Raw genomic sequence first — 21,951 nt, 5'->3', positions numbered from 1 at the left:
GTGTGTGTGTCTGCTGGGTAGGTGTGACCTGGGTGTGTGTGTGCTGGGTAGGTGTGTGCTGGGTGTGTCCGTCCTGTGTGGGTGTGTCCTGGGTAGGTGTGTGCTGGGAAGGTGTGTGCTGGGTATGTCCATCCTGGGTGGGTGTGCCCTGGGTAGGTGTGTGCTGGGTGTGTCCGTCCTGGGTGTGTGTGTGCTGGGTAGGTGTGTGCTGGGTGTGTCCGTCCTGGGTGGGTGTGTGCTGGGTGTGTCCGTCCTGGGTGGGTGTGTCCTGGGTAGGTGTGTGCTGGGTGTGTCCGTCCTGGGAAGGTGTGTGCTGGGTGTGTCCGTCCTGGGTGGGTGTGTCCTGGGTAGGTGTGTGCTGGGTGTGTCCATCCTGGGTGGGTGTGTCCTGGGTAGGTGTGTGCTGGATGTGTCCGTCCTGGGTGGGTGTGTGCTGGGTGTGTGTGTGCTGGGTGTGTGTGTGCTGGGTGGGTGTGTCCTGGGTAGGTGTGTGCTGGATGTGTCCGTCCTGGGTGGGTGTGTCCTGGGTAGGTGTGTGCTGGGTAGGTGTGTGCTGGGTGTGTCCGTCCTGGGTGGGTGTGTCCTGGGTAGGTGTGTGCTGTGTAGGTGTGTGCTGGGTGTGTCCGTCCTGGGTGGGTGTGTCCTGGGTAGGTGTGTGCTGGGTATGTCCGTCCTGGGTGGGTGTGTCCTGGGTGGGTGTGTGCTGGGTAGGTGTGTGCTGGGTATGTCCGTCCTGGGTGGGCGTGTCCTGGGTGGGTGTGTGCTGGGTAGGTTTGTGCTGGGTAGGTGTGTGCTGGGTGGGTGTGTGCTGGGTGTGTGTGTGCTGGGTGTGTGTGTGCTGGGTGTGTGTGTGCTGGTTGGGTGTGTCCTGGGTGGGTGTGTCCTGGGTGTGCCCGTGCTGGGTAGGTGTGTCCTGGGTGGGTGTGTACTGGGTAGGTGTGTGCTGGGTAGGTGTGTGCTGGGTGTGTGGGTGCTGGTGGGTGTGTGCTGGGTAGGTGTGTGCTGGTTGTGTGGGTGCTGGGTAGGTGTGTGCTGGGTGTGTGTGTCCTGGGTGTGTGTGTCCTGGGTAGGTGTGTGCTGGGTGGGTGGGTGCTGGGTAGGTGTGTCCTGGGTAGGTGTGTTGTGGGTGTGTGTGCTGGGTGTGTGTGCTGGGTGTGTGGGTGCTGGGTGTGTGTGTATTGGGTGTGTGGGTGCTGAGTAGGTGTGTCCTGGGTGGGTGGGTGCTGGGTGTGTGTGTCCTGGGTGTGTGGGTGCTGGGTGTGGGTGTCCTGGGTAGGTGTGTCCTTGGTGGGTGGGTGCTGTGCGTGTGTGTCCTGGGTGGGTGTGTGCTGGGTGTGTGTGTCCTGGGTGTGTGGGTGCTGGGTAGGTGTGTGCTGGTTGGGTGTGTGCTGTGTAGGTGTGAGCTGGGTAGGTGTGTCCTGCGTACGTATGTGCTGGGTGAGTGTGTGATGGGTGTGTGTGCTGGGTAGGTGTGTGCTGGGTAGGTGTGTGCTGGGTGTGTGTGTGCTGGGTGTGTGTGTGCTGGGTAGGTGTGTGCTGGGTGTGTGTTTGCTGGGTGGGTGTGTGCTGTGTAGGTGTTAGCTGTGTGTGTGTGTGAGCTGGGTAGGTGTGTGCTGTGTAGGTGTGAGCTATGTGTGTGTGTGTGTGCTGGGTAGGTGTGTGTTGGGTGTGTGTGTGCTGGGTGGGTGTGTGCTGTGTAAGTGTGAGCTGGGTGTGTGTGTGATGGGTGTGTGAGAGCTGGGTAGGTGTGTGCTGTGTAGGTGTGAGCTGTGTGTGTGTGTGTGTGCTGGGTAGGTGTGACCTGGGTGTGTGTGTGCTGGGTAGGTGAGTGCTGGGTGTGTCCGTCCTGTGTGGGTGTGTCCTGGGTAGGTGTGTGCTGGATGTGTCCGTCCTGGGTGTGTGTGTGCTGGGTGTGTGTGTGCTGGGAAGGTGTGTGCTGGGTGTGTCCGTCCTGGGTGGGTGTGTCCTGGGTAGGTGTGTGCTGGGTGTGTGTGTACTAGGTGGGTGTGTGCTGTGTGTGTGTGTGTGCTGGGTGTGTGTGTGCTGGGTAGGTGTGTGCTGGGTGGGTGTGTGATGGGTGGGTGTGTGCTGGGTGTGTGTGTGCTGGGTGTGTCAGTCCTAGGTGGGTGTGTCCTGGGTGTGTGTGTGCTAGGTGGGTGTGTGCTGTGTAGGTGTGAGCTGGGTGTGTGTGTGATGGGTGTGTGTGTGCTGGGTAGGTGTGTGCTGCATGGGTGTGTGTGTGCTGGGTGGGTGTGTGATGGGTGTGTCAGTCCTAGGTGGGTGTGTCCTGGGTGTGTGTGTGCTAGGTGGGTGTGTGCTGTGTAGGTGTGAGCTGGGTGGGTGTGTGATGGGTGTGTGTGTGCTGGGTAGGTGTGTGCTGGGTAGGTGTGACCTGGGTGTGTGTGTGCTGTGTAGGTTTGAGCTGGTGTCTGTGTGATGGGTGTGTGTGTGCTGTGTAGGTGTGTGCTGGGTAGGTGTGTGCTGTGTAGGTGTGTGCTGTGTGTGTGTGTGTGCTGGGTGTGTGTGTGCTGGGTAGGTGTGTGCTGGGTGGGTGTGTGATGGGTGTGTGTGTGCTGGGTGTGTGTGTGCTGGGTAGGTGTGTTCTGGGTAGGTGTGTGCTGGGTAGGTGTGTGCTGCATGGGTGTGTGTGTGCTGGGTGGGTGTGTGCTGGGTGTGTCAGTCCTAGGTGGGTGTGTCCTGGGTGTGTGTGTGTGCTGGGTGTGCGTGTGCTGGGTGGGTGTGTGCTGGGTAGGTGTGTGCTGGGTGTGTGTGTGCTGGGTAGCAGTGTGCTGGGTAGGTGTGTGCTGGGTGTGTCCGTCCTGTGTGTGTCCGTCCTGGGTAGGTGTGTGCTGGGTGGGTGTGTGCTGGGTGTGTGTGTGTTGGGTGTGTGTGTCCTTGGTGGGTGTGTGCTGGGTGGGTGTGTGCTGGGTGTGTGTGTGCTGTGTAGGTGTGAGCTGTGTGTGTGTGTGCTGGGTATGTGTGTCCTGGGTGGGTTTGTGCTGGGTAGGTGTGTGCTGGGTGTGTGTGTGCTGGGTGGGTGTGTGCTGGGTAGGTGTGTGCTGGGTGTGTGTGTGCTGGGTGGATGTGTGCTGTGTAGGTGTGAGCTGTGTGTGTGTGTGCTGGGTATGTGTGTCCTGGGTGGGTTTGTGCTGGGTAGGTGTGTGCTGGGTGTGTGTGTGCTGGGTGTGTGTGTGCTGGGTGTGTGTGTGATGGGTGGGTGTGTTGTGGGTGTGTCCGTCCAAGGTGGGTGTGTCCTGGGTGTGTGTGTGCTGGGTGTGTCCGTCCTGGGTGTGTGTGTGCTGGGTAGGTGTGTGCTGGGTAGGTGTGTGCTGGGTAGGTGTGTGCTGGGTGTGTATGTGCTGGGTGTATCCGTCCTGGGTGGGTGTGTGCTGGGTGTGTGTGTGCTGGGTGTGTGTGTGCTGGGTGGGTGTGAGCTGGGTCGGTGTGTGCTTAGGTGTGTGTGTGCTGGGTGTGTGTGTTCTGGGTGTGTGTGTGCTGGGTGTGTGTGTGCTGGGTGTGTGTGTGCTGGGTGTGTGTGTGCTTAGGTGTGTCTGTGCTGGGTGTGTGTGTGCTGGGTGTGTGTGTGCTGGGTCGGTGTGTGCTTAGGTGTGTGTGTGCTGGGTGTGTGTGTTCTGGGTGTGTGTGTGCTGGGTGTGTGTGTGCTGGGTGTGTGTGTACTGGGTGTGTGTGTGCTGGGTGGGTGGGTGCTGGGTGTGTGTGTGCTGGGTGTGTGTGTGCTGGGTGTGTGTGTGCTGGGTGTGTGTGTACTGGGTGTGTCCGTCCTGGGTGGGTGTGTGCTGGGTGTGTGTGTCCTGGGTGTGTGTGTGCTGGGAGTGTGTGTACTGGGTGTGTGTGCTGGGTGTGTGTGTGCTGGGTCGGTGTGTGCTGGGTGGGTGTGTGCTTAGGTGTGTGTGTACTGGGTGTGTGTGTTCTGGGTGTGTGTGTGCTGGGTGTGTGTGTACTGGGTGTGTGTGCTGGGTGTGTGTGTGCTGGGTGTGTGTGTTCTGGGTGTGTGTGTGCTGGGTGTGTGTGTGCTGGGTGGGTGTGTGCTGGGTGTGTGTGTGCTGGGTGGGTGGGTGCTGGGTGTGTGTGTGCTGGGTGTGTGTGTGCTGGGTGTGTGTGTCCTGGGTGTGTGTGTGCTGGGTGTGTGTGTGCTGGGTGTGTGTGTACTGGGTGTGTGTGCTGTGTGTGTGTGTGCTGGGTGTGTGTGTTCTGGGTGTGTGTGTGCTGGGTGTGTGTGTGCTGGGTGGGTGTGTGCTGGGTGTGTGTGTGCTGGGTGGGTGGGTGCTGGGTGTGTGTGTGCTGGGTGTGTGTGTGCTGGGTGTGTGTGTCCTGGGTGTGTCTGTGCTGGGTGGGTTTGTGCTGGGTGGGTGTGTGCTGGGTGTGTGTGTCCTGGGTAGGTGTGTGCTGGGTAGGTGTGTGCTGGGTGTGTGTGTCCTGGGTAGGTGTGTGCTTGGTAGCTGTGTGCTGGGTGAGTGGGTGCTGGATGGGTGTGTCCTGGGTAGGTGTGTGCTGGGTGGGTGTGTGCTGGGTGTGTGCTGGGTGTGTGTGTGCTGGGTGTGTGTGTGTGCTGTGTGGGTTTGTGCTGGGTGTGTGGGTCCTGGGTAGGTGTGTGCTGGGTGGGTGTGTCCTGGGTGTGTGTGTGCTGGGTGTGTGTGTGCTGGGTGGGTGTGTGCTGGGTAGGTGTGTGCTGAGTGGGTGTGCGCTGGGTGTGTGTGTGCTGGGTGGGTGTGTGCTGGGTGGGTGTGTCCTGGGTGGGTGTGTGCTGGGTAGGTGTGCGCTGGGTGTGGGTGTGCTGGGTGGGTGTGTGCTGGGTGGGTGTGTCCTGGGTGGGTGTGTGCTGGGTAGGTGTGCGCTGTGTGTGTGTGTGCTGGGTGGGTGTGTCCTGGGCGGGTGTGTGCTGGGTGGGTGTGTGCTGGGTGGGTGTGTCCTGGGTGGGTGTGTGCTGGGTGTGTGTGTGCTGGGTGGGTGTGTCCTGGGTGGGTGTGTGCTGGGTAGGTGTGTGCTGGGTAGGTGTGCGCTGGGTGTGTGTGTGCTGGGTGGGTGTGTGCTGGGTAGGTGTGTGCTGGGTAGGTGTGCGCTGGGTGGGTTTGTGCTGGGTGGGTGTGTCCTGGGTAGGTGTGTGCTGGGTAGGTGTGTGCTGGGTAGGTGTGTGCTGGGAGGGTGTGTGCTGTGTGGGTGTGTTCTGGATAGTTGTGTGGGTGCTGGGTAGGTGTGTGCTGAGTGTCTGTGTGCTGGGTGTGTGTGTGCTGGGTGTGTGTGTGCTGGGTGTGTGTGTGTTGGGTGTGTGTGCTGGGTAGGTGTGTGCTGGGTAGGTGTGTGCTGGGTGGGTGTGTGCTGGGTGGGTGTGTGCTGGGTGGGTGTGTGCTGGGTAGGTGTGTGCTGGGTGTGTGTGTGCTGGGTGGGTGTGTGCTGTGTAGGTGTGAGCTGGGTGTGTGTGTGATGGGTGTGTGTGAGCTGGGTAGGTGTGTGCTGTGTAGGTGTGAGCTGTGTGTGTGTGTGCTTGGTAGCTGTGTGCTGGGTGAGTGGGTGCTGGATGGGTGTGTCCTGGGTAGGTGTGTGCTGGGTGGGTGTGTGCTGGGTGTGTGCTGGGTGTGTGTGTGCTGGGTGTGTGTGTGTGCTGTGTGGGTTTGTGCTGGGTGTGTGGGTCCTGGGTAGGTGTGTGCTGGGTGGGTGTGTCCTGGGTGTGTGTGTGCTGGCTGTGTGTGTGCTGGGTGGGTGTGTGCTGGGTAGGTGTGTGCTGAGTGGGTGTGCGCTGGGTGTGTGTGTGCTGGGTGGGTGTGTGCTGGGTGGGTGTGTCCTGGGTGGGTGTGTGCTGGGTAGGTGTGCGCTGGGTGTGGGTGTGCTGGGTGGGTGTGTGCTGGGTGGGTGTGTCCTGGGTGGGTGTGTGCTGGGTAGGTGTGCGCTGTGTGTGTGTGTGCTGGGTGGGTGTGTCCTGGGCGGGTGTGTGCTGGGTGGGTGTGTGCTGGGTGGGTGTGTCCTGGGTGGGTGTGTGCTGGGTGTGTGTGTGCTGGGTGGGTGTGTCCTGGGTGGGTGTGTGCTGGGTAGGTGTGTGCTGGGTAGGTGTGCGCTGGGTGTGTGTGTGCTGGGTGGGTGTGTGCTGGGTAGGTGTGTGCTGGGTAGGTGTGCGCTGGGTGGGTTTGTGCTGGGTGGGTGTGTCCTGGGTAGGTGTGTGCTGGGTAGGTGTGTGCTGGGTAGGTGTGTGCTGGGAGGGTGTGTGCTGTGTGGGTGTGTTCTGGATAGTTGTGTGGGTGCTGGGTAGGTGTGTGCTGAGTGTCTGTGTGCTGGGTGTGTGTGTGCTGGGTGTGTGTGTGCTGGGTGTGTGTGTGTTGGGTGTGTGTGCTGGGTAGGTGTGTGCTGGGTAGGTGTGTGCTGGGTGGGTGTGTGCTGGGTGGGTGTGTGCTGGGTGGGTGTGTGCTGGGTAGGTGTGTGCTGGGTGTGTGTGTGCTGGGTGGGTGTGTGCTGTGTAGGTGTGAGCTGGGTGTGTGTGTGATGGGTGTGTGTGAGCTGGGTAGGTGTGTGCTGTGTAGGTGTGAGCTGTGTGTGTGTGTGTGTGCTGGGTAGGTGTGACCTGGGTGTGTGCGTGCTGGGTAGGTGTGTGCTTTGTGTGTCCGTCCTGTGTGGGTGTGTCCTGGGTAGGTGTGTGCTGGGTGTGTCCATCCTGGGAAGGTGTGTGCTGGGTGTGTCCGTCCTGGGTGGGTGTGTCTTGGGTAGGTTTGTGCTGGGTATGTCCGTCCTGGGTAGGTGTGTCCTGGGTAGGTGTGTCCTGGGTAGGTGTGTGCTGGGTGTGTGCTGGGTGTGTGTGTGTGCTGGGTGTGTTTGTGCTGGGTGTGAGCGTCCTGGGTAGGTGTGTGCTGGGTGGGTGTGTGCTGAGTGGGTATGCGCAGGGTGTGTGTGTGCTGGGTGGGTGTGTGCTGGGTGGGTGTGTGCTGGGTGTGTGTGTGCTGTGTGTGTGCTGGGTGGGTGTGTGCTGGGTGTGTGTGTGCTGGGTGGGTGTGTGCTGGGTGTGTGTGTGATGGGTGTGTGTGTGCTGTGTGTGTGCTGGGTGGGTGTGTGCTGGGGGGGCGTGTGCTGGGTGTGTGTGTCCTGGTTGGGTGTGTCCTGGGTAGGTGTGTGTTGGGTGTGTCCGTCCTGGGTGGGTGTGTCCTGGGTAGGTGTATGCTGGGTAGGTGTGTGCTGGGTGTGTCCGTCCTGGGTGTGTGTGTGCTGGGTGTGTGTGTGCTGGGAAGGTGTGTGCTGGGTGTGTGTGTGCTGGGTAGGTGTGTGCTGGGTGTGTCCGTCCTGGGTGGGTGTGTCCTGGCTGGATGTGTCCTGGGTAGGTCTGTGCTGGGTGTGTCCGTCCTGGGTGGGTGTGTCCTGGGTAGGTGTGTGCTGGGTAGGTGTGTGCTGGGTAGGAGTGTGCTGGGTGTGTCCGTCCTGGGTGTGTGTGTGCTGGGTGTGTGTGTGCTGGGAAGGTGTGTGCTGGGTGTGTGTGTGCTGGGTGTGTGTTTGCTGGGTGGGTTTGTGCTGGGTGGGTGTGTCCTGGGTGGGTGTGTCCTGGGTAGGTGTGTCCTGGGTAGGTGTGTGCTGGGTAGGTGTGTGCTGGGTGTGTGTGTGCTGGGTGTGTGTGTGATGGGTGGGTTTGTGCTGGGTGGGTGTGTCCTGGGTGGGTGTGTCCTGGGTAGGTGTGTCCTGGGTAGGTGTGTGCTGGGTAGGTGTGTGCTGGGTGTGTGTGTGCTGGGTGTGTGTGTGCTGGGTGTGTGTGTGATGGGTGTGTGTGCTGTGTGTGTGCTGGGTGGGTGTGTGCTGGGGGGGCGTGTGCTGCGTGTGTGTGTCCTGGGTGGGTGTGTCCTGGATAGGTGTGTGCAGGGTGTGTCCGTCCTGGGTGGGTGTGTCCTGGGTAGGTGTGTGCTGGGTGTGTCCGTCCTGGGTGTGTCCGTCCTGGGTAGGTGTGTGCTGGGTAGGAGTGTGCTGGGTGGGTGGGTGCTGGGTGTGTCCGTCCTGGGTGGGTGTGTCCTGGGTCGGTGTGTGCTGGGTATGTCCGTCCTGGGTGGGTGTGTCCGTCCTGGGTGGGTGTGTCCTGGGTGGGTGTGTCCTGGGTGTGCCCGTCCTGGGTATGTGTGTGCTGGGTGTGTCCGTCCTGGGTGGGTGTGTCCTGGGTAGGTGTGTGCTGGGTAGGAGTGTGCTGGGTGTGTCCGTCCTGGGTGTGTGTGTGCTGGGTGGGTTTGTGCTGGGTGGGTGTGTCCTGGGTGGGTGTGTCCTGGGAGGGTGTGTCCTGGGTAGGTGTGTCCTGGGTAGGTGTGTGCTGGGTAGGTGTGTGCTGGGTGGGTGTGTGCTGGGTGGGTGTGTGCTGGGTGTGTGTGTGCTGGGTGGGCGTGTGGTGTGTGTATGTGTGATGGGTGTGTGTGTGCTGTGTGTGTGCTGGGTGGGTGTGTGCTGGGGGGGCGTGTGCTGGGTGTGTGTGTCCTGGGTGGGTGTGTCCTGGGTAGGTGTGTGCTGGGTGTGTCCATCCTGGGTGGGTGTGTCCTGGGTAGGTGTGTGCTGGGTAGGAGTGTGCTGGGTGTGTCCGTCCTGGGTGTGTGTGTCCTGGGTAGGTGTGTGCTGGATATGTCTGTCCTGGGTGGGTGTGTGTGTGCTGGGTGGGTGTGTCCTGGGTGTGCCCGTCCTGGGTATGTGTGTCCTGGGTGGGTGTGTGCTGGGTAGGTGTGTGCTGGGTAGGAGTGTGCTGGGTGGGTGTGTGCTGGGTGGGTGTGTGCTGGGTAGGTGTGTGCTGGGTGTGTGGGTGCTGGTGGGTGTGTGCTGGGTAGGTGTGTGCTGGGTGTGTGTGTGCTGGGTGTGTGGGTGCTGGGTAGGTGTGTGCTGGGTGTGTGTGTCCTGGGTAGATGTGTCCTGGGTAGGTGTGTTGTGGGTGTGTGGGTGCTGGGTGGGTGGGTGCTGGGTGGGTGGGTGCAGGGTAGGTGTGTTGTGGGTGTGTGGGTGCTGGGTGTGTGTGCTGGGTGTGTGTGTGCTGGGTGTGTGTGTCCTGGGTGTGTGTGTCCTGGGTGGGTGGGTGCTGGGTGTGTGTGTACTGGGTGTGTGCGTGCTGAGTAGGTCTGTCCTGGGTGGGTGGGTGCTGGGTGTGTGTGTCCTGGGTGTGGGTGTCCTGGGTGTGTGGGTGCTGGGTGTGTGTGTCCTGGGTAGGTGTGTCCTTGGTGGGTGGGTGCTGGGCGTGTGTGTCCTGGGTGTGTGGGTGCTGGGTAGGTGTGTGCTGGGTGGGTGTGTGCTGGGTGTGTGTGTCCTGGGTGGGTGTGTGCTGGGTGGGTGTGTGCTGGGTGTTTGTGTGCTGGGTGTGTGTGTCCTGGGTGGGTGGGTGCTGGGTGGGTGTGCCCTGGGTGGGTGTGTGCTGGGTGTGTGTGTGCTGGGTGGGTTTGTGCTGTGTAGGTGTGAGCTGGGTAGGTGTGTCCTGCGTACGTATGCGCTGGGTGAGTGTGTGATGGGTGTGTGTGTGCTGGGTAGGTGTGTGCTGGGAGTGTGTGTGCTGGGTGTGTGTGTGCAGGGTAGGTGTGTGCTGGGTGTGTGTGTGCTGGGTGGGTGTGTGCTGTGTAGGTGTGAGCTGGGTGTGTGTGTGAGCTGGGTAGGTGTGTGCTGTGTAGGTGTGAGCTGTGTGTGTGTGTGTGTGCTGCGTAGGTGTGTGTTGGGTTTGTGTGTGCTGGGTGGGTGTGTGCTGTGTAGTTGTGAGCTGGGTGTGTGTGTGATGGGTGTGTGTGAGCTGGGTATGTGTGTGCTGTGTAGGTGTGAGCTGTGTGTGTGTGTGTCTGCTGGGTAGGTGTGACCTGGGTGTGTGTGTGCTGGGTAGGTGTGTGCGGGGTGTGTCCGTCCTGTGTGGGTGTGTCCTGGGTAGGTGTGTGCTGCATGTGTCCGTCCTGGGTGGGTGTGTGCTGGGCGGGTGTGTGCTGGGAAGATGTGTGCTGGGTGTGTCCGTCCTGGGTGTGTGTGTGCTGGGTAGGTGTGTGCTGGGTGTGTCCGTCCTGGGTGGGTGTGTGCTGGGTGTGTCCATCCTGGGTGGGTGTGTCCTGGGTAGGTGTGTGCTGGGTGTGTCCGTCCTGGGAAGGTGTGTGCTGGGTGTGTCCGTCCTGGGTGGGTGTGTCCTGGGTAGGTGTGTGCTGGGTGTGTCCGTCCTGGGTGGGTGTGTCCTGGGTAGGTGTGTGCTGGATGTGTCCGTCCTGGGTGGGTGTGTGCTGGGTGTGTGTGTGCTGGGAAGGTGTGTGCTGGGTGTGTCCGTCCTGTGTGGGTGTGTCCTGGGTAGGTGTGTCCTGGGTGGTTGGGTGCTGGGTGGGTGGGTGCAGGGTAGGTATGTCCTGGGTAGGTGTGTTGTGGGTATGTGTGTCCTGGGTAGGTGTGTCCTGGGTGGGTGGGTGCTGGGTGGGTGTGTCCTGAGTGGGTGGGTGCTGGGTGTGTGTGTCCTGGGTGGGTGCTGGGTGGGTGTGTCCTGGGTGGGTGGGTGCTGGGTGGGTTGGTGCAGGGTGTGTGTGTCCTGGGTGGGTGTGTCCTGGGTGGATGTGTGCTGGGTGGGTGTGCTGGGTGGGTGTGTGCTGGGTGTGTGTGTCCTGGATGTGTGGGTGCTGGGTGTGTGTGTACTGGGTGTGTGTGTCCTGGATGTGTGTGTGCTGGGTGTGTGTGTGCTGGGTATGTGTGTCCTGGGTGGGTGTGTGCTGGGTGTGTGTGTGCTGGGTGGGTGTGTGCTGGGTGTGTGTGTCCTGGATGTGTGGGTGCTGGGTGTGTGTGTGCTGGATATGTGTGTCCTGGGTGGGTGGGTGCTGGGTGGGTGTGTCCTGTGTGGGTATGTGCTGGGTGGGTGTGTCCTGGGTGTGTGTGTGCTGGGTGGGTGGGTACTGGGTGGGTGGGTGCTGGGTGGGTGGGTACTGGGTGGGTGGGTGCTGGGTGGGTTTGTGCTGGGTGTGTGTGTCCTGGGTGGATGGGTGCTGGGTGGGTGTGTGCTGGGTGGGTGGGTGCTGGGTTGGTGGGTGCTGGGTGGGTGTGTGCTGGGTGGGTGTGTGCTGGGTGGGTGTGTGCTGGGTGGGTTTGTGCTGGGTGGGTGTGTCCTGGGTGGGTGGGTGCTGGGTGTGTGTGTGCTGGGTGGGTGGGTGCTGGGTGGGTGGGTGCTGGGTGGGTGTGTCCTGGGTGGGTGGGTGCTGGGTGGGTGGGTGCTGGGTGGGTGGGCGCTGGGTGGGTGGGCGCTGGGTGGATGGGTGCTGGGTAGGTGTGTCCTGGGTAGGTGTGTTGTGGGTGTGTGGGTGCTGGGTGTGTGTGCTGGGTGTGTGTGTGCTGGGTGTGTGTGTCCTGGGTGTGTGTGTCCTGGGTGGGTGGGTGCTGGGTGTGTGTGTACTGGGTGTGTGGGTGCTGAGTAGGTGTGTCCTGGGTGGGTGGGTGCTGGGTGTGTATGTCCTGGGTGTGGGTGTCCTGGGTGTGTGGGTGCTGGGTGTGGGTGTCCTGGGTAGGTGTGTCCTTGGTGGGTGGGTGCTGGGCGTGTGTGTCCTGGGTGTGTGGGTGCTGGGTAGGTGTGTGCTGGGTGGGTGTGTGCTGGGTGTGTGTGTGCTGGGTGTGTGTGTCCTGGGTGGGTGTGTGCTGGGTGGGTGTGTGCTGGGTGTTTGTGTGCTGGGTGTGTGTGTCCTGGGTGGGTGGGTGCTGGGTGGGTGTGCCCTGGGTGTGTGTGTGCTGGGTGTGTGTGTGCTGGGTGGGTTTGTGCTGTGTAGGTGTGAGCTGGGTAGGTGTGTCCTGCGTACGTATGTGCTGGGTGAGTGTGTGATGGGTGTGTGTGTGCTGGGTAGGTGTGTGCTGGGTAGGTGTGTGCTGGGAGTGTGTGTGCTGGGTGTGTGTGTGCAGGGTAGGTGTGTGCTGGGTGTGTGTGTGCTGGGTGGGTGTGTGCTGTGTAGGTGTGAGCTGGGTGTGTGTGTGAGCTGGGTAGGTGTGTGCTGTGTAGGTGTGAGCTGTGTGTGTGTGTGTGCTGCGTAGATGTGTGTTGGGTGTGTGTGTGCTGGGTGGGTGTGTGCTGTGTAGGTGTGAGCTGGGTGTGTGTATGATGGGTGTGTGTGAGCTGGGTATGTGTGTGCTGTGTAGGTGTGAGCTGTGTGTGTGTGTGTCTGCTGGGTAGGTGTGACCTGGGTGTGTGTGTGCTGGGTAGGTGTGTGCTGGGTGTGTCCGTCCTGTGTGGGTGTGTCCTGGGTAGGTGTGTGCTGGGAAGGTGTGTGCTGGGTATGTCCATCCTGGGTGGGTGTGCCCTGGGTAGGTGTGTGCTGGGTGTGTCCGTCCTGGGTGTGTGTGTGCTGGGTAGGTGTGTGCTGGGTGTGTCCGTCCTGGGTGGGTGTGTGCTGGGTGTGTCCGTCCTGGGTGGGTGTGTCCTGGGTAGGTGTGTGCTGGGTGTGTCCGTCCTGGGAAGGTGTGTGCTGGGTGTGTCCGTCCTGGGTGGGTGTGTCCTGGGTAGGTGTGTGCTGGGTGTGTCCATCCTGGGTGGGTGTGTCCTGGGTAGGTGTGTGCTGGATGTGTCCGTCCTGGGTGGGTGTGTGCTGGGTGTGTGTGTGCTGGGTGGGTGTGTCCTGGGTAGGTGTGTGCTGGATGTGTCCGTCCTGGGTGGGTGTGTCCTGGGAAGGTGTGTGCTGGGTGTGTCCGTCCTGGGTGGGTGTGTCCTGGGTAGGTGTGTGCTGGATGTGTCCGTCCTGGGTGGGTGTGTGCTGGGTGGGTGTGTGCTGGGTGTGTGTGTGCTGGGTGTGTGTGTGCTGGGAAGGTGTGTGCTGGGTGTGTCCGTCCTGTGTGGGTGTGTCCTGGGTAGGTGTGTCCTGGGTGGGTGGGTGCTGGGTGGGTGGGTGCTGGGTAGGTATGTCCTGGGTAGGTGTGTTGTGGGTATGTGTGTCCTGAGTGGGTGGGTGCTGGGTGTGTGTGTCCTGGGTGGGTGCTGGGTGGGTGTGTCCTGGGTGGGTGGGTGCTGGGTGGGTTGGTGCAGGGTGGGTGTGTCCTGGGTGGGTGTGTCCTGGGTGGGTGTGTGCTGGGTGGGTGGGTGCTGGGTGGGTGTTTGCTGGGTGTGTGTGTCCTGGATGTGTGGGTGCTGGGTGTGTGTGTGCTGGGTATGTGTGTCCTGGGTGGGTGGGTGCTGGGTGGGTGTGTCCTGGATGTGTGGGTGCTGGGTGTGTGTGTGCTGGGTATGTGTGTCCTGGGTGGGTGGGTGCTGGGTGGGTGTGTCCTGGGTGTGTGTGTGCTGGGTGGGTGTGTCCTGGGTGTGTGTGTGCTGGGTGGGTCGGTGCTGGGTGGGTGGGTGCAGGGTGGGTGTGTCCTGGGTGGGTGCTGGGTGGGTGGGTACTGGGTGGGTGGGTGCTGGGTGGGTGTGTCCTGGGTGGGTGCTGGGTGGGTGGGTACTGGGTGGGTCGGTGCTGGGTGGGTGGGTGCTGGGTGGGTGTGTCCTGGGTGGGTGCTGGGTGGGTGGGTACTGGGTGGGTGGGTGCTGGGTGGGTTTGTGCTGGGTGGGTGTGTGCTGGGTGGGTGTGTGCTGGGTGGGTTTGTGCTGGGTGGGTGTGTGCTGGGTGGGTGGGTGCTGGGTGGGTGGGTGCTGGGTGGGTGGGTGCTGGGTGGGTGTGTCCTGGGTGTGTGTGTGCTGGGTGTGTGTGTCCTGGGTGGGTGTGTCCTGGGTGTGTGTGTCCTGGGTGGGTGCTGGGTGGGTGGGTACTGGGTGGGTGTGTGCTGGGTGGGTGTGTCCTGGGTGGGTGGGCGCTGGGTGGGTGGGCGCTGGGTGGGTGGGTGCTGGGTGGGTGGTTCCTGGGTGGGTGTGTGCTGGGTGGGTGCTGGCTGGGTGGGTGCTGGGTAGTGCCATCGCGAATGGCATCACGCCGCTGCTAGCCCATTGCGGGCCGGAGTCATTTGCGCCGTTTTTGGCGAGTTGTTCGGGCCATCGCGCCGATTCACGGAGAATCCCGCCCGGGGACTCGACATTCCCCTTTATCTATTCTGTCTGTAACATCCTCAAAACCCCCAACATGTTCGTCCAACATCTTTCCCCACATTAACCCATGTCGACTGTGTCCAATCAGATCATCATTATCCAAGTGTCCAGTTCTCACATCCTTCCGAATTGATTTGAACGTTTCCCCTCCGACTGCAGCAAGGTGAGTGAGTTGGGAAAGGGTTACAAAGGAGCTATCAGAGTGTCTGATTCAGTTCCCGTCGCTGGAAATTACACTTTGGGTTTCAGTCCCTTCCAGCAGCGAGGCTCTGATGTAACTTTGTCATTGCTGCTGCTGACCTGGGACATCCCAGAATTACCCGTTTACTCCATTTAAAAACCCCAATGTACCTGTGCAGTAAGCGAGGAAACAGATAGGAGACTTCTTCAAGTAATAAACAAAGTAATCGCTGCAGCGTTTGATCTTTATTTCCACACTCCAGTCGCAGGGATTTCCACTCAAGTGAAAACAAACTTGCCTCTTCACCTCCCCATCACCCGGACTGGGATGACTACCTGAAACGAGGGATAGAAAGAGTGAAAAGTGTATCCAGTGTGAATATGTTGGACAGTCAATGGAAATCTGAGATAATAGAGTCTGAAATTACCGTTTAACGAGCCCGGGGCATCTGTGGAGCAGTGCTTGACTGGAACAACAGCCTCAGGAATGGTCGATCCACCAGAACTGAAAGAACAATCACAGAGTCAGTCGCTGGACTGGGGAAATCACAATAAAATGAAGCAGGAATTACTCAGCTGGTCAGGCAGCCTGTGTGGAGAGAAACAGAATTAACCTTTCTGTTTGTGATGACCCTTCGTCAGGACAGAGGAGTTATCACAACTCCAAACATTAACTCTGATTCTCTCCACAGAAGCTGACTGAGCTGCTGAGTATTTGCAGCATGTTGTGTTTCCATTTCACGTTGTATTCAGGAGGACGTGTGTGAAATGTGCAGTGGGATAAACTCAGCAGGGGAGGGAATATTACCGTGTTCAGCATTCTGGAAAGTGGCCCTATTCCCTGAAAGAGACAAAATGTTCCCGCGCTGACGCCGGAGCGAGGCGACTCTCTGCGAGCTCTCACAAACAGATCCACTTTTTACTTAACTTATACTCCTTCTCATCTTTTAAAATTTAATTCTGACCCGAACATGATTCCGAGCCTCTCTCTTGTAGCCTCTCTTGCAGCTTGAACATCCTCCGAGGTCCTTGGAGACCTTTTGACCCGACCCGACCTGACCTCCGCGACCTGCAAGAAGATCGGGCCCGAACCGGAAGTGAAGCCCCGACCTCGATTTGGAGCGACCCGGACCTCGGAGCTCCAAACCCGACCTCACTCCCGACGCCAGCCCCCGGATCGCCCGGCCCAGTCCCAGGAGCTCCCGACCCGACCCCCGACGGCAAGACCCGGCGCAACGCGACCCCGAGAGGCCCACCCAGCGACCCCGAGAAGCCCGCCCAGCGACCCGACCCCGAGAGACCCGACCCCGAGAGGCCCGACCCCGAGAGGTCCCGCCCAGCGACCCCGAGAGACCCGACCCCGAGAGGCCCGACCCCGAGAGGCCCCGCCCAGCGACCCCGAGAGACCCGACCCCGAGAGACCCGCCCAGCGACCCGACCCCGAGAGACCCGCCCAGCGACCCGACCCAGAGAGGCCCCGCCCAGCGACCCGACCCCGAGAGACCCGCCCAGCGACCCGACCCCGAGAGACCTGCCCAGCGACCCGACCCCGAGAGACCCGCCCAGCGACCCGACCCCGAGAGACCCGCCCAGCGACCCGACCCCGAGAGGCCCTCCCAGCGACCCGACCCCGAGAGACCCGCCCAGCGACCCGACCCCGAGAGACCCGCCCAGCGACCCCGAGAGACCCGACCCCGAGAGACCCGCCCAGCGACCCCGAGAGACCCGCCCAGCGACCCCGAGAGACCCGACCCCGAGAGACCCGCCCAGCGACCCGACCCCGAGAGACCCGCCCAGCGACCCGACCCCGAGAGACCCGACCCCGAGACCCGACCCCGAGAGACCCGCCCAGCGACCCCGAGAGACCCGCCCAGCGACCCGACCCCGAGAGACCCGCCCAGCGACCCCGAGAGACCTGCCCAGCGACCCCGAGAGACCCGCCCAGCGACCCCGAGAGACCCGCCCAGCCACCCGACCCCGAGAGACCTGCCCAGCGACCCGACCCGGAGAGGTCCGCCCAGTGACCCGACCTACCTGGTGATGGAAGAAAGAAAAATCCACGTGGAGGCCCGACCGGGCCTACTTCAAGACCCGACCCCAGGAGCGCTCAGGGAGGGAACAGACCACGGGACCCAGCCCAACCTGCCTCAGGAAGCCCCTGCCCACGACCCAGGACCCCCGAAACGGCAGAGACCCCGTGCGAGGACCTGAACGCGCTGCAAGGTATTCCCGGGCCCACAGAACGCCGGGACCCATCGAGACCGCAAACATGTCCCCCTAGCAACCCCTCTACCTCAACCAGCGCCCGGGACCCTGCCAGACGCGACCCCAGATACGTAACCAGAGTCCTGGTCCCCGCCAGCGCCCTGGACCCCGCCAGACGCGACCACCTACCTTCCACAAGGTCAGACTTCTCCCGTCGGATCCCAGGATCATCCAGCAGCAGCCGCCGACCGAGGAAGCGAGGGAAACGTGGCGGTCTGCAGGTTAGACTGAAGGAATGCGGTTTCAAGACCCCTCTCCCCAGCATACTCCTGGCAAACGTCCAAGCGATCGAAAACAAGCTGGATGAACTTTACGCCAGACGTACCTCTCAGAGGGAAGTAAGAGACTGCTGTGTGCTCTGTTTCACAGAGATATGGCTCACCCCCGCCTCACCGGACTGTGCCATACAACCTGACGGCTTCTCAATTCACCGGGCGGACCGCACGGCATCATCAGGCAAAGTGAAGGGTGGAGGGGTTTGCCTCCTCATCAACTCTTCCTGGTGCTTGGATGTGGCGACTCTGGCGACCCACTGCTCCCAGACCTGGAATACCTGACCGTAAAGTGCCGCCCATATTATCTTCCACGTGAGTTCACTTCAGCCATTATCACAGCGGTCTACATCCCACCCCAGGCAGTAGTGAGGAAGGCGCTGGACGAACTATCCTCAGTAATAAACAACTACGAATCAGAACACCCGGAGGCCTTGTTCATCGTGGCCGGAGACTTCAACAAGGCCAACCTCAAGAGTGTACTGCCAAAATTCCACCAGTACATCTCCTGTCCCACCAGAGGCGACAACACTCTTGACCACTGCTACTCAAAAATCAAGGGCGCCTACCGTTCCATCCCCCGACCGCACTTTGGGAAATCAGATCATGAGACGGTGCTCCTTCTCCCGGCATCCAAGCAGAATCTCAAGCGGGAGAATCCAGCTAAGAAGGTTGTGCAGTGCTGGTCCGAGGAGACAGAAGAGCTCTTACGTGACTGCTTAGAGACAGTGGACTGGTCCATATTTAAGAACTCAGCGACCAACTTAAATGAGTATGCCACCACCGTCACAGACTTCATCAGCAAACGTGTGGACGACTGCGTGCCAAAGAAAGCAGTACGTGCGTTCCCCAACCGGAAACCATGGCTCAATCGCGAGATTGACTCCCTACTGAAGGACAGATCTGAGGCGTTCAAGGCAGACGACCCTGACCTATACAAGAAATCCAGGTACGACCTCTGCAAAGCCATCCGAGGATGCCAAGAGAGAAGATCAAACCAAGCTAGAGTCACAGAGAGACTCTCGGCGGTTGTGGCAAGGACTAAACAACATAACGGGCTACAAGTCGAACAGTATCTCTGGCAGCAGCGCACCCCTCCCTGATGAACTCAATGCATTCTGTGCTCGGTTCGAGCAGGTAACCAACAATCCGCTGGCGAGTGCCCCAGCAGCCCATAACTCACCCATACCCACCATCACAGCTTCCGTAGTCAGATTGGCCTTCCTGAAAGTGAACCCTCGGAAGGCGACGGGCCCAGACGGGATCCCTGGTCGTTCACTCAGAGCCTGCGCGGACCAGCTGGCAGAGGTATTCACGGACATCTTTAACCTGTCCCTACTCCTCTCCGAGGTCCCCACCTGCTTCAAGAAGACCAGCATCATACCGGTACCAAAGAAGAACCAGGCAACGTGCCTCAATGACTACCGACCAGTGGCCCTGACTTCAGTCGTAATGAAGTGCTTCGAGAGGTTGATCATGAAGCACATCACCTACATACTCCCAGAACACCTTGATCCACTGCAATTCGCATACCGCTGCAACCGGTCCACATCAGACACCATTTCCCTGACCCTACACTCATCCCGAGAGCATCTCAAAAACAAGGACTCCTACATTCGACTCCTATTTATTGACTACAGCTCCGCCTTCAACACCATAATCCCAGCCAAGCTCATATCAAAGCTCCAAAACCTAGGACTTGGCTCCTCACTCTGCAACTGGATCCTCGATTTTCTGACCAACAGACCACAATCAGTAAGAATGAACAACAACACCTCCTCCACAATAGTCCTCAACACCGGCGCCCCGCAAGGCTGCGTACTTAGCCCCCTACTCTACTCCCTGTACACACACGACTGTGTGGCAAAACTTGGTTCCAACTCCATCTGCAAGTTTGCTGACGATACGACCATAGTGGGCCGGATCTCGAATAACGATGAGTCCGAATACAGGAGGGAGATAGAGAACCTAGTGGAGTGGTGTAGCGATAACAATCTCTCCCTCAATGCCAGCAAAACTAAAGAGCTGGTAATTGTCTTCAGGAAGCAAAGTACTGTACACACCCGTCAGCATCAACGGGGCCGAGGTGGAGATGGTTAGTAGTTTCAAATTCCTCGGGGTGCACATCTCCAAAAATCTGTCCTGGTCCACCCACGTCGACGCTACCACCAAGAAAGCACAACAGCGCCTATACTTCCTCAGGAAACTAAGGAAATTCGGCATGTCCACATTAACTATTACCAACTTTTACAGATGCACCATAGAAAGCATCCTATCGGGCTGCATCACAGCCTGGTATGGCAACTGCTCGGCCCAGGACCGCAAGAAACTTCAGAGAGTCGTGAACACCGCCCAGTCCATCACACGAACCTGCCTCCCATCCATTGACTCCATCTACGCCTCCCGTTGCCTGGGGAAAGCGGGCAGCATAATCAAAGATCCCTCCCACCCGGCTTACTCACTCTTCCAACTTCTTCCATCGGGCAGGAGATACAGAAGTCTGAGAACATGCACGAACAGACTCAAAAACAGCTTCTTCCCCACTGTCACCACTCCTAAATGACCCTCTTATGGACTGACCTCATTAACACTACACCCTGTATGCTTCATCCGATGCCAGTGCTTGTGTAGTTACATTGGATATGTTGTGTTGCCCTATTATGTATTTTCTTTTATTCCCTTTTCTTCTCATGTCACATGATAAGAGGTCACAACTTTCTTAAAGGGACACTTACATGACAGGAGGCACAAAAGAAATTAATCCCAAGGAGGAGGAAACATGCTAAGGGGGAGGACGAGGCAACCATGGCGGACTAGAGAAGTCAAAGACAGCATGAAAGCAAAAGAAAAAACATACAAACTGGCGAGCATTCGTGGAAAGCCAGTGGATTGGGAAGCCTTTAAAAGTGAGCAGAGGACAACTAAAAAAGCAGTAAGGGGGGGGCGAAGATGAAATATGAGTGCAAGCTAGCTAGTAATATAAAAGAAGATTGCAAGAGTTTCTTTCAATATATAAAAGTTAAGAGAGAAGCAAGAATGAACATATAACTGGAAAATGAGGCTGGAGAATAATAGGAAACTGTCATGTGAGAGTACCCTTTAAGAAATGGGTGTTTAAGAAATGTACCTTTAAGAAATGGAGCTGCTCATGTTACTGCAGTGATGTCAGAGTGTGGGTGGGGCTAAGCTCTACTTCTGCTTTTTGGGTTTCAGTTGGAGAAAGCTTGGGTGTGTCTGTGAGCTGCACTGCTGTTGATCTCTGCCATCCAAAGACTATCTATGGATCATTTGGTGAATTCAGAAGAAGTATAAATGTTTTCAGTCTTCAATGTAAACCCTGATGTGCTCCTGTTTGGAGGTTTGCTAAGTCTTTTGGATGGTAAAAGGACAGCATACAGGTTATTTAGTGTGGTATTCTTTGGGGGGTGTATTTGATTTACTGGTTGCTAAGATGTTCACTGTTTGTTGTAGAAAGGTTAACTTGAGTTCATAGAATAAACATTGTTTTGTTTTAAAAACAACTGGTCCATTTTCTGCTGTCCCACATCTGTAAAGTGAGCCGTGTGCTCCCCATACCACAATCTAGTAAAAGTTGTGGGTCAGGTGAACTCCATGATACACTTTGGGGTTCTCTGAACCCTGGCCCATAATAAAACAAAGAAATGGCAGACAAACTGAATAGTTTTGCATCAGTCTCCACAGTGGTAGACACCAGTGGGATGACCGAACACCAGGAGAACCAGGGGGCAGGGGTGAGTGTAGTGGCCATCACTAAGGAGAAGGTTCTGGGGAAACTGAAAGGTCTGAAGGTGGATAAGCCACCTGGACCGGATGGACTACACCCCAGCGTTCTAAAGGAGATAGCGGAGGAGATTGTGGAGGCATTAGTGATGATCTTTCAGGAATCACTGGAGGCAGGGAGGGTCCCAGAGGACTGGAAGGTGGCTAATGTAACACCGCTGTTTAAGAAGGGAGGGAGGCAGAAGATGGGAAATTATAGGCCGGTTACCCTGACTTCGGTCATAGGTAAGATTTGAGAGTCCATTATTAAAGATGAGATTGCGGAGTACTTGGAAGTGCATGGTAAAATAGGACTGAGTCAGCACGGCTTCGTCAAAGGGAGATCATGTCTGACAAATCTGTTAGGGTTCTTTGAGAATAACAAGGAAGATAGAGAAAGGAGAACCAGTGGACATGGTCTATTTAGATTTCCAGAAGGTCGTTGACAATCATAGAATTTACAGTGCAGAAGGAGGCCATTCGGCCCATCAAGTCTGCACCAGCTCTTGGAAAGAGCACCCTACCCAAGGTCAACACCTCCACCCTATCCCCGTAACCCAGTAACCCCACCCAACACTAAGGGCAATTTTGGACACTAAGGGCAATTTATCATGGCCAATCTACCTAACCTGCACATCTTTGGACTGTGGGAGGAAACCAGAGCACCCGGAGGAAACCCACGCACACACGGGGAGGATGTGCAGACTCCGCACAGACAGTGACCCAAGCCGGGAATCGAACCTGGGACCCTGGAGCTGTGAAGCAGTTGTGCTATCCACAATGCTACCGTGCTGCCCATAGGTGCCAAAGAGGAGTCTGTTAAATAAGTTAAGGTGCCATGGTTTTCAGGGCGAGAGACTGGCATGGGTAGAGAATTGGCTGACTGGCAGAATGCAGAGAGTGGGGATAAAGGGGTCTTTTTCAGGATGGCAACCGGTATCTAGTTATGTGCCTCAGGGGTCTGTGCTGGGACCACAACTTTTCACAATATACATTAATGATCTGGAGGAAGGAACTGAAGGTACTGTTGCTACGTTTGTAGATGATACAAAGATCTGTAGAGGGACAGGTAGTGTTGAGGAAGCAGGGGGGGGGGGGGGGTGGGGGGGGGGCTGCAGAAGGATTTGGAGGGGCGAGGAGAGTGGGCAAAGAAGTGGCAGATGGAATACAATGTGGAAAAGTGTCAGGTTCTGCGTTTTGAAAGGAGGAATGGAGGCATAGACTATTTTCTAAATGGGGAAATGCTGAGGAAGCACAAAGGGACTTGGGAGTCCTTGTTCAAGATTCTCTTAAGGTTAACGTGCAGATTCAGTCGGCAGTTAGGAAGGCAAATGCAATCTTAGCATTCATGGCCAGAGGGCTACAATACAAGAGCAGGGTTGTACTTGTGAGGCTGGAAAAGGCTCTGGTCAGACCCCATTTGGAGTATTGGGAGCAGTTCTGGGCCCCGTACCCAAGGAAGGATGTGCTGGCCTTGGAAAGGGTCTAGAGGAGGTTCACAAGAATGAT

General features: G+C 58.6%; 1 protein-coding gene across 1 annotated transcript in view; it reads right to left on the bottom strand.

The window, feature by feature from the left end:
• LOC140403362 (oncoprotein-induced transcript 3 protein-like) overlaps window positions 1–21,951 on the bottom strand; it is a 110,043-nt gene that overhangs the window by 57,111 nt on the left and 30,981 nt on the right. The window contains exons 4-5 of the mRNA XM_072491270.1: window positions 14,554–14,630; window positions 14,297–14,461 (exon numbers count right to left, since the gene is read on the bottom strand). Coding sequence (XP_072347371.1) covers window positions 14,297–14,461; window positions 14,554–14,630 — 242 coding nt within the window. The remainder of the gene's footprint in view (window positions 1–14,296; window positions 14,462–14,553; window positions 14,631–21,951) is intronic.

The sequence above is a fragment of the Scyliorhinus torazame genome, chromosome 27, assembly GCF_047496885.1.
Source record: "Scyliorhinus torazame isolate Kashiwa2021f chromosome 27, sScyTor2.1, whole genome shotgun sequence".
In the NCBI taxonomy this organism is placed as follows: Eukaryota; Metazoa; Chordata; class Chondrichthyes; order Carcharhiniformes; family Scyliorhinidae; genus Scyliorhinus; species Scyliorhinus torazame.
This window is presented reverse-complemented; position numbering and strand designations above follow the sequence as displayed.